This window comes from Ochlerotatus camptorhynchus, unplaced genomic scaffold, assembly GCF_037179485.1.
Source record: "Ochlerotatus camptorhynchus isolate MF236.1 unplaced genomic scaffold, CSIRO-AGI_Acam_v1.1 ptg000022l, whole genome shotgun sequence".
Lineage (NCBI taxonomy): Eukaryota > Metazoa > Arthropoda > Insecta > Diptera > Culicidae > Ochlerotatus > Ochlerotatus camptorhynchus.
The window spans coordinates 4,802,418-4,812,988 of record NW_027040514.1 but is presented as its reverse complement, the minus strand read 5'-3'; the positions used below and the strand labels follow the sequence as shown (position 1 = coordinate 4,812,988).

General features: G+C 37.9%; 1 protein-coding gene across 1 annotated transcript; it reads right to left on the bottom strand.

The window, feature by feature from the left end:
* Positions 1 to 918, bottom strand: l(2)k10201 (lethal (2) k10201). The gene is made up of 3 exons (XM_065227752.1): positions 716 to 918; positions 452 to 653; positions 1 to 396 (listed from the first exon to the last, which is right to left on the bottom strand). Exons 1-3 carry the CDS (start codon positions 889 to 891, stop codon positions 40 to 42), a joined length of 735 nt encoding a protein of 244 aa, XP_065083824.1. The 5' UTR covers positions 892 to 918; the 3' UTR covers positions 1 to 39.
* Between the last annotated feature and the right edge of the window lie 9,653 nt (positions 919 to 10,571).

Sequence of the window (10,571 nt, the reverse complement as noted above, 5' to 3'; positions counted from 1 at the left end):
TTTAACCAAAATGAAAAAAAAAAAACAGTCCCGTTGCCATCAATCGGTTGGAAGACTTTCCAGCAAATCGACCACCATTCGATTGCTTTCCAGGATGTCAGTCTTCTTGGTTGCCAACTTTCCCAACTTGAACGATCTCACCTTGGAATGACCAAAGTTGAAATTTTTCTTACCCTTCGCCCCAAGGCCCGAATGTGACTCAACCGGTTCAAGTTCCATCTCCACTCCTGCGGACGATTCTGAAAGTGAAGTTCTTCTAGTGGAATGCTTCTTCTGAGAAGAAATCCGTTGATCGAAGCGAAAGTTGTGGGGAAATTTGTGCTGCTTGATGCAATGGTCACGACGTTCGTCCGGAGTTTGACTTTCGTTGGGACATTCTTCGAGAAAGCAAGAGAACTGAAACATTTTCAACGGTAAAATTTGGAAGCTAGGATTGATTGAAAGCCCTTACCATTGGACGCTTCCCCGATTGAACCTGAGCGGCAAAGTAGGAATCGTGCGATTCGGATAGATGTAGATCCAAGAGGTGAGCATTAGGCAATGTTTTCTTGCACTCACCACACGAGTACCGATGCATGGAATTGTAGTGAGATTCGTAGTCCTGAACGGTTCCACAAGTGTACTGACAATCGGGAACGTTGCAAACGATGTTCCTGAAATTGAAAATTCTGTTAAAATCAGTAGATCATCACCGTTGTTTTGGTTCAGAAATCACGTTTCCTCCAGCTGAGGATCATCGCCCTTGGTGATATCACTCAACACTCCCAGTTTGACGAATTTTCTGAGGTAGAAATTTCCTTCCACGAAAAATGTGTCGTCTTTCGGCCGGAATCCGGTGCCATATTTGTCCAGCAGTGTCCGAACCATTTCTGCCGGAGTAAAATTGGTCATATTTTACGACTGAAAAGTTTACGCGCCTTTCGATGGCAGAACTTGGTTCCTTTTTGTTCGAAGCCGGTTTGTTTTGTTTTCATTTTGATGTATCGTGAGTGTAAAAAGTATCGAATGTTTTCAAATGAAACGTCAAATGCGTTTTAGCAACTGAGCGAGAGATGCCGCTAGTGAATGTATGGTAGAGTCCTGAACTGACAAATCTAGATAGAGCTGAAATTAGGGCGTAACAGCCTTTGTAACAATGACTTCTCTCGATGATTTCGCGAAAGTCATGGCTCTGCCTGGCAAATCGACATCACCATCGAGTAGGGGATGACTTCCCCTACTAGATGGATATGTTGGTTTGTGTAGGCGTGCATTGAATTCCTAGAAATCAACGAGAGAAGGCATTGTTTACAAAGGCTGTTACGCCCTAATTCCAGCTCTATCGAGAAATGTTGTTGGTGTGTAATCTATGTAAGGGCCCATGCATTAATTATGTCACGCTAAATCGAGCAAAAATTTACCCCCTCCCCCTATCGTGACGTTTTTACTATACCTAATGCATTGCTTGTCACAAAATCTTAGACCCTCCCTCCCCACTTAGAGCGTGACATTATATCAAGAGCAAATTTTCATTACGTCGAATGTAACAAAGGTAAAAAAAGTCGAGCTATCAGTGTCAATCGATTCTCCTGCTATTACACTATATGCTGTGCGAATATAGGATCAAATCCCATTTTTAAATTTATTTGCCAGTCAAATTGCTTTTTGACGTAATCACCTTCCGATCAAAATAGTTTTCGATGTTACTTAAGTCACCCAATTTCTATGGAGATGCCGTTTGACTTAAGTAACAGCGCTGAGAAACCCGTGAAAAGTGTACGTTCGTCGTTTCGCTTTCTCATTATTAAAGTGAATAAATCGAACTGTTTGTGGCTAAGATGATTTCGGTGGTCCTAAACTGATGAATAGGCTGCACGTAAGGAGACGTAATTGATAATTCTCCCGAATATCCTGGTAAATACACTTTGACTTAAGTAACAATAGGGGTGACCAAACGACGTATAATAACTTTTGACTCAAAAACCATTATTTTTTAGCATGAAAGCTAGCGATTTGCATTTGTATGATTAAAACCCTGCTAAATATGTTAAACATTGCCATCACTATGAGATTATATGTGTTTACTTGGAAATAGGAATAACTTTTCGGTCATCAAAACAAAACTTTATTTTTTTCGGATTGGTGCGAATGTTACTTACGACATAATGAAAATTTGCTCTTGATATATGTATCAACCCTAATATAAATAATTTCAACCATGCTTGCAAATGCTTATTTCAGCTCAAATACTATAAAAAAATAAATAAAAACAATGAGATATTATCATGATAATTTGTATTTGTAAGATGCAAGAGAAGGATGTAAAGTTCGTGTGTGGCACATACAACACGAAAATTTCGCTAAAATACCTGGCAAGAGCACCATTAGCCGTGACCATGATGCTAGATCTCTCAAGTCGGATTAAGCTCTCACCACATATTATTTTATTCCCCTGGGCTCAGATTTTTTTCCCCAAAAAACAATTATTTATAGCAAGTGAGTGGAAGCAACCCTGTTGCAAAAATCAACCATGTTGGTAATCCATTAAATGTGGACCATAATGCAACGAAGCAGTGAGGAGTAGACGGCTCAAAACTCTACTACTGAAGTTCTCTTTGCGACACTGGTTGCCTATATGACAGGCGTTAGCTTTTAGCTTTTAGATCTACTGGTACTTACTGGACGTGGGGCTGTCCACAAACCACGCGTATAGCTTTTGGAAGGTTTGTAGGCCTCACTCAATTTTGATGAAAATTTATAATGACCGTGCCAACCCCTTTCCCCCAATAAACCGTCTACGTGGTATTTGGACAGCCCCTGAATGTGTGTAAATTTTATCCCTCAAATGCTCAAATTTGAGGACGTTCCACTCAAGTTCACATCATTAGGCGGCGTCCATTAATTATGTAACCATAAAAATCGAAAGTTTAGACCCCCTCCCCCCGCTTTGTAATAAAACATAACGCTGTAAGTAACCCTCCTCTATTTATTACATAACGCTCATAAAGTCCCTCCCACCCATTGGTTCGATTTGGTTATAACTTTTTTATTTCAAGGTAATTTACATATTCAAAATTAAAACAAAAGATAAGTGTACCATCGAGTTAGGCAAAAACAAAGAAATTCAAGATAGAAAATTAAATAGCATCCATTTTGCACGCAAATTTAAGTGATGACATTTTTGACCTGTATTTACTCCTCCCCTAATAGTTCGTAACGAAAGAGATGAGGTCCCCCTCCTATATATTCTTCTTCTTCTTTTTCGCATTTCAGGCTTATTTCATATCGCATATTAGCTTATTGCGTGCTCTATACTTAGTGTTCTGGATGCACTTCCACAGCTATTAATTGAGAGCTTTCGATACATGTACCATTTCTGCATTAGTATAATTTAAAGAGCCTGAATTTATAAAGAGGCGACATCTTATCTATTTGACAGGTCTTCTGCTCGATTGGAATGACTTTTCCTATGACTTTGACAGACAATCGATTATTCCAATTTTGACATGTCGTCTCTTTATAAATTCAGGCTCTTTAGTATAATTGTGGGGCAAGTACAGACATACCCAGGTAAATCAAGAGCTTTTTCCAACCCAAAAAATTTCCAAGACCGGACCGGTAGCTGCGCCTTTACCGACTGAGCTAAGGGAGGCCCCAAATATGTGTTACGTTATTAATGGACACCGCCTTAGATACATTACATCAAGCTGCAGTTTCACAAATCGCCACCATCGATCTAGCCTCGCTGCTGGAGGCAACTTCAGAGAACACGTGTGCAGCAGAAAAATTACTTCTTGTGGTGCGCTACTTCATTCTACCCTCCCCTTTCTGCCACCATCCACTTCGTTGCGAGGTACTCCATTCCAAAAACAACCGACTATGTATAACTCGTTACCAGGGATGCCAGATATGAAGACTTTTGAAAACATTTGAATTTCTGTGAATTTTGTTTATGCACACATTTGGAAGGCATTTCAATTGGCAAATCAAAGTTGCCACTCGTGGAGAATAGAAGAACTATGAGAGTGATGATGGTTTCAAAATTTTACACGGTGAGGTATACGAGTGCAATCTTAAAATACTTTTATTTTGCAAATGGAGCATTTTATTTAAATCTGGTTGATGCTATGTTAGTAGAAAACTTAAGGACTACTCAATAGACAAATAATACAGAAAAATTAATTTCTTTTCAGATTTTTAGGTGTACACATAGATTTGAGCTTTTCTACCACTGTAGCAGCAACCAGATTTAAATAAAATGTTCCATTTGCAAAATAAAAGCATTTTAAGATTGCATTCGTATACTTCCCCGTGGAAAATTTTGAAACCATCATCACTGTTATAATTCTTCTATTCTCCACGAGTGCCAACTTTGATTTGCCAATACGGTGTTTCATTTTTCGGGACCTATTCAAATTGGACAAATTAGGGTAGTTAGGGGAAATGGATGTAATGTCGGCCTATATGCCCCTAATTTGGGCCCATACATAACTTCAGCAATCGACTGAATTTTCAATAGCGACCAAAAATATCCATTAGCAGATTTTTAGCGATGGGCCCAATCTTAGATCCACAAGCCAACATTAGAGCCATTTCGCCTACTAGTAATCTCGAGGATAACCTTTTATAGAATCAACTTGCATGCAAGAAAGTCGAACAAGTATGCTGTGTCGTGCTAATGTCAATGTTGGAAACTAGTAAGCCATGAGGAAGACTTCAACAAAAATGGTTAGTATCCTAGGAGCTAACAACCACTGTTGATTCAAGTTCCATAAAATCTGTTAGCTGATTAATTATCGGTGTGTTTGATTCTCCGTTTCGTAGTTAAATAGAAAACCAGTATCCTTTCAAGAACCTTTTCAAACAAGAGTTCCTACACGCAAACTAAAAATTTATTACAATGAATGTTAGTTCCATTTCCTATCATCCTCTGTTCATGAACATCGCAGCGAATGTTAGAAGTTGATCTTGCAGGCGATGTAATGTTTTTTTGCCTTTTTTATTTCGTGTTCTGTCTGTGCTTTCATCTACACAAGCAAGCATTTGTCTTGATTTTTATGTATAACATGGCAGAACGACGCACACACTTGCCTCGAATCTCTCCAGCAGAAAAAAGCATACGAAGTCAAGTGTGAGAGGAAATAAGCGCTTCTTGTTTGCTTTTAGGCTATCCATATTCAGAAGCATGGAGAGAGCAGGAGAGAAAGCACAGGTCTGATAATCACAGCGTTCGTGGTTCGAGTCCCAGTCGGCAACCTTTTTCCAATTTTTTTTCGGCATAATTCCTTTCACTCACTAATACACTCCACATTTTTCGGTCTCCAATTTTCTTGCATTGGACCGCAGCTAGGTATATTGCATCCTCGGTTCATGCGGTCTCCACTTACATCCTCTGATGATGAATCCCACATAATTGTAAGCGAATCTTACATCCACCGGTTGGGTGTACGGTTTAAAGTTGAGCACGTTATTTCGGGACCTTCTAGTCTTAGAGTTAACTCTATGGTTTGTGCGAAGAAGATTCAGTCCCGTCCCCCAGGGGAGCGAACTGTCGGTGTGATTCCGAACCAGCCGCCTGAAACAGTCAGCAAAAATAATCTTTGAACGTAGGGCAGGATGAGCTTTTCCATCTGCAGAAAAATCACCTCTTTTCTCGAGGAAACCAAGGTGGTAAACTACCATCATGCTGTGAATTTTAGGATTTAGAAGTTAAAAATGCTTGAAAGCTAGTCGATAAGGTATTGACGATTTTAGTACCTTGCTAAAACCAAAGAAGAATACTAATATGAAACAAAGAAGGAAGAAAAACTTTCTATTTTAGTGTCCTTTTTCACGGTCCCTTTCATCCAATGAATACCCCCCGTATGCAAGGTAAATTTGTGGTTTTGTTGCCCCCTCGGCAGAGATGAAATTTTTCGCACTTTTTTTTTATCAAAACAATCACAACAAAATCAGAGATGTCCCATTTTATTAATTATTCGATTAACAACTAATCGATTATTTTTTGTTCGTTGTGCTGTTATTTTTCCATCAATGAGAGTGCAGCAAATGTTTGAAACGGTGGGTGATGATCCTCTGGAGAAGATCATGCAATGCGATTACAAATATTTAAGTTTTTGGTTCGTTAATCGATTAATCTTTTTTTTTTTTTTTTGCTGATCGATTAATCTATTATTCGAAAGAAAATCGGTCATCACTAGATGAACGTGAAACGTCATTTCAAATTTAAGGCCGTGCATAAATAATGATACAATTTGAAAGGGACCAGGGCTACTAACAAATTACCTCCCCATGGTAACTGAAATAAACACAAGTGCGGACCGGTTGCTAAAACTGTTGACAAGTTTAATATAACGTTTATCAGCCTGCCACCATAGCCCAGTGCACAATGGTCCCAAAGCCGTACCCAACAAACATTGTAAGCGGAATAAGAGCTTATTCAGGCAAAAATATGCTTCTTCAGCTAAGAAATAGTGAATAAGCTCTCAATCAGCACAAATTGTTTGTTGGGTATTTAGGAAGACACAAGTATTTGCGCCAAAACCATCACTTTTAGGTATATCAACCGGTGAACACTCGTATTTATTTCAGTTACCGTGGGGACGTAATTTGTGATTAGCCCCGGTCCCTTTCAAATTGTATCATTATTTATGTACGGTCCTTATATTTGAAATCAACAGCCACATGTGAAAAGGGCATACAAGCTTTTTGTAAACAAACCTTTGTAGGCCCTTTTCTCACCAACCGAGAGTTGCTCACGCAAACTAACAACATCATCGGGAAGGGTAAAGATTCCCCTACCTGATGATGATAATGGTTTGCGTTGGTGTCATATGGGTGGCGAGAAAAGGGCATAAGAAGGTTTGTTTACAAAAAGCTTGTATGCCTCTTTCACATGTTGTTCTTGAAATGACGTTTCACATTCATCTAGTGATGGCCGATTTTCATTCGAATAATCGATTAATCGATTAAAGAACCGAAAAGTAAAATATTTGTAACCGGTTATATCATGCCGATGTAAGCATTAACATCTCCAGAGGATCATCACCGATCGTTTCAAACATTTGATGTACTCTCATTGGTGGAAAAAGGCAGCACAGCGAACAAAAAATAATCGATTAGTTGTTAATCAAGTAATTAAAAAATGGGACATCTCTGATTTGGATGTGATTAATTTGATAAAAAAAATGCGCAAAATTTCGTCTCTACCGAGGGGGCATCAAAACCACAAAATTACCTTGCATACGGAGGGTATTCATTGGATGAAAGGGACCGTGAAAGAGGACACTAAAATAGAAAGTTTTTCTTCCGACAGTTTCATCTTAGTATTCATCTTTGGGTATATGGTGGAAAGTTTCTTCATATTTTTTGGCCGATATTGTTAGTGAAATTAGGGTGGTCCATAAAATTGGTGAATTGAAAATACAAACTTTTCTAATATTTGAGATAGAATGCAATGTTCTAAAAAGCTGGAGAACAATCAATTCGAAGCAACTTTGCTTAAGACAAAAACATTATATCTCTTACGGTTCATGATTTTTTTTTAAACAATCAGGTTAGGGTGGCCCCTAAAAAAACTGTTTTCTTTAAATATATTTTCATACGATTATATCTCTTAAAAACGTTATTATAGGCAGTTTAGGAGCTTTTGATGACGCATAATTCTGCTAAAGCAAATAGGTTGCTATCTTTTTTTATTAGAAAGTTAAAGGAGATTTTCTTCGACAAAATGCCCCTTTTTATTTGTCAATATCTCTGAATGGAGCAAACCGATTTTCTAACTTTGAATTCAATTTGAAAGATTGTTTTTTCTTCAATGTTGGTGAATAATGTGCGACAGCGTTTTTTGTGTAAAGCATTTAATTTTATTTAAAAAAATGTCATATTTTTCAGCAAAAACTAGACTTAACTTTTCAAATAAAAGAGATAACAAACTTAGTTGCTTAAGCAAAAATATGCGTCATAAAAGTGTCTAGAACAAAGTTTCTACGAGTTGAACGTATAAAAATAAATTTAGAGAAAGCCGATTCTCTAGGGGCCATCCTAACCAGCTTGTTTAAAGAAATCATAACTCATGGTTATTCCGAGGGGGACGACTCTATCTACGATGCAGAAAAGATTGTGTTTTGCTGTGGCTAGCTGCACGCACGCTGAGTAGATAGAAGGAAGATTTATGTCGATTTTGAAGATTTCCTGCAAAAAGATGATGAGCGATGCAAGTAGATGCGACAAATGAAAGATGATTTTTCGAAGATTGATTCGCTAGTGTGAGATTTTTTGAGCATCTAGAATTGAGATTTAGATGTGTCGCCCCCCTCGGGTTATTCGACCTTTTGTCCATTCGACCTTTTGTCCATTCGATCTTTTTTCCATTCAACCTTTTGTCCATTCGACCTTGCGTCATTCGACGTTTTGTCTTTCGGCCATTTGTCCCAAATACTTACTTGCAGCGACATGCCTAACGAGATTAAATTGCAACTGAAAGGCATGAGAAAAATTGGCTTCTACATAATTCTCTGAACTATTTCAAGTCCATTAAACTTTAATGAAGTGAAAAGAAGGTTCCGCAACGTTTATGAAGTTTCTTGAAGTTTCTTAACTTCAGCAAAGTTCCCCAGGTTTGTACATAGATCCTACTTCTACGAACCCAACAAACCATTGTCACGTAACATTTGAAAGGGCCTATCCTCGTTGTTCGATTCTCTACATCGACTTTCTCTATGGTTTACCACGGCAACATAAACGAATTTTTCGCTAAGCTCGCAGTACAGTTCGACAGAAGATGATGTTAGCTTACGACTGAAACAACACACTGAATTGGCGTCTAGCAGTGAAACTTTTCCAAGCTTTCGCCACCTACATTTCGAAGTGAGAACTACTAGAAGGAGGATAGTTTCCAAATTCTCCAAGTAAAACAGACGATTTTTGGGGCAAATCGGTACATAAAGAAAAACTAATAATTTCCGGTGGAAACTTTTGCTTGTATCGTGTAAGAAAACGTGTTTGCAAATTAACTGTTATTATTTCGATATGGATCGGAGATGTTTACATGGAAAATTATGCATAACAAGTTTGCACCCACAGGTAGAGGTTACCTCCTGTGCAGCTGCATTTTTCGGAAAATGGTGAATATGTGCGATTTTCCACTAGGACGAAAGTGGAAATTAAGTGACTTTACTTAGGAAAGATTGTATCATGCTGGTGATAATGGAAAAATGGTTGTATTAGGACGCCAATATTTAATAAATGTTCATTTTGGCCTTTTTTAGGTAAACATATTGATACTCACCATTTTCGACGGAAAACGCAACGGAACTTGATTTACTCAATACGCACCATGTTATAAAATGGTGCTCGATGGTTTATAAAGTGATAATAAGATGACAAATCATCTTTATTTTGAGTAATTGAGCAATTTACTTTTGTTTACATCATTTGTACGATGCAGCATTCATGGAGCTGTGAAATGAAATGAATATATCTTATGAAAGTTCATCTGGAAAAGTCAAAGATGCACATCAGTTTGATCGTGAAAACATTTTCTTCTTCAATTCGAATGTTATATTGGAAGGATTTTACGCAGGCTTGATGAAAATTATGATTTAATGCTAATTTTCACGAATTTTATATGCAGTCTGTCAACATTATCATCGAGAATTCAGAGTCATATCATTAGGTCCTAAGTAACATTGATCGATTCTCTTCGTCGACTTTCTCTTTCTTTAATAACTTGAGCACATAACTGTTTCTTGTTGTGTTTGTGATATTAGATGCTGGATAAAAGCTTCTTTTATCGATCTGTGTGCCGAAAATACCTGGGAATATATTTATATGGCCGTGGGAACACAAAGAAAAAGTCGACGGAGAGAATCTGTCAATGTTACGTAGGACCTAATGCAATGTTCAGCTTGATATATTGAATAAATGCTGTATTACAGTGTACAATGCTGAATAAAACGGGTTATCGAATTATATGCTGAAAAAAGCTCATTGAGATCGATAGCTGCGCCTTTATTCCACTTTTGACTCTGATCTAATTAATTTACTTATTGAAAACATTCTTCTTCTTCTTCTTCGCATTTCAAGCTTATTGTATATCGCACTTCCACAGTTATTAATTGAGAGCTTTCGATGCCTGTACCATTTTTGCATTAGTATAATTGTGTGGCAAGTCCAATCATACTTCTATGCCCAGGGAAGTCGAGAAATTTTCCAACCCGAAAAATTCCTAGACCGGACCGGGAATTGAACCCAGCCACCTCCAGCATGGTCTTGCTTTGTAGCTGCGCCTTTACCGACTGAGCTAAGGGAGGCCACATTATAAACATTGAATGCCAAGAAGTTTGAACAAACTGAATAAGTGTAATTTGCACACACATTGACGCTTTAATTCAACTGTTTTCAATTGATTTTATAACCTGTTTTATTAGACGTCTACACTAGACTGATGCAAAATTTGACTTTTTCGCTCCACAATGCTTAAATGGTTTCAAATCGGGTCCTGATTAGCCTCCCAAAATTACAATTCATTTGGTTAGAAACAGACTTCGCACAAGCCATTTGAAGTTTACATGTAAATTACTATGGGAAAT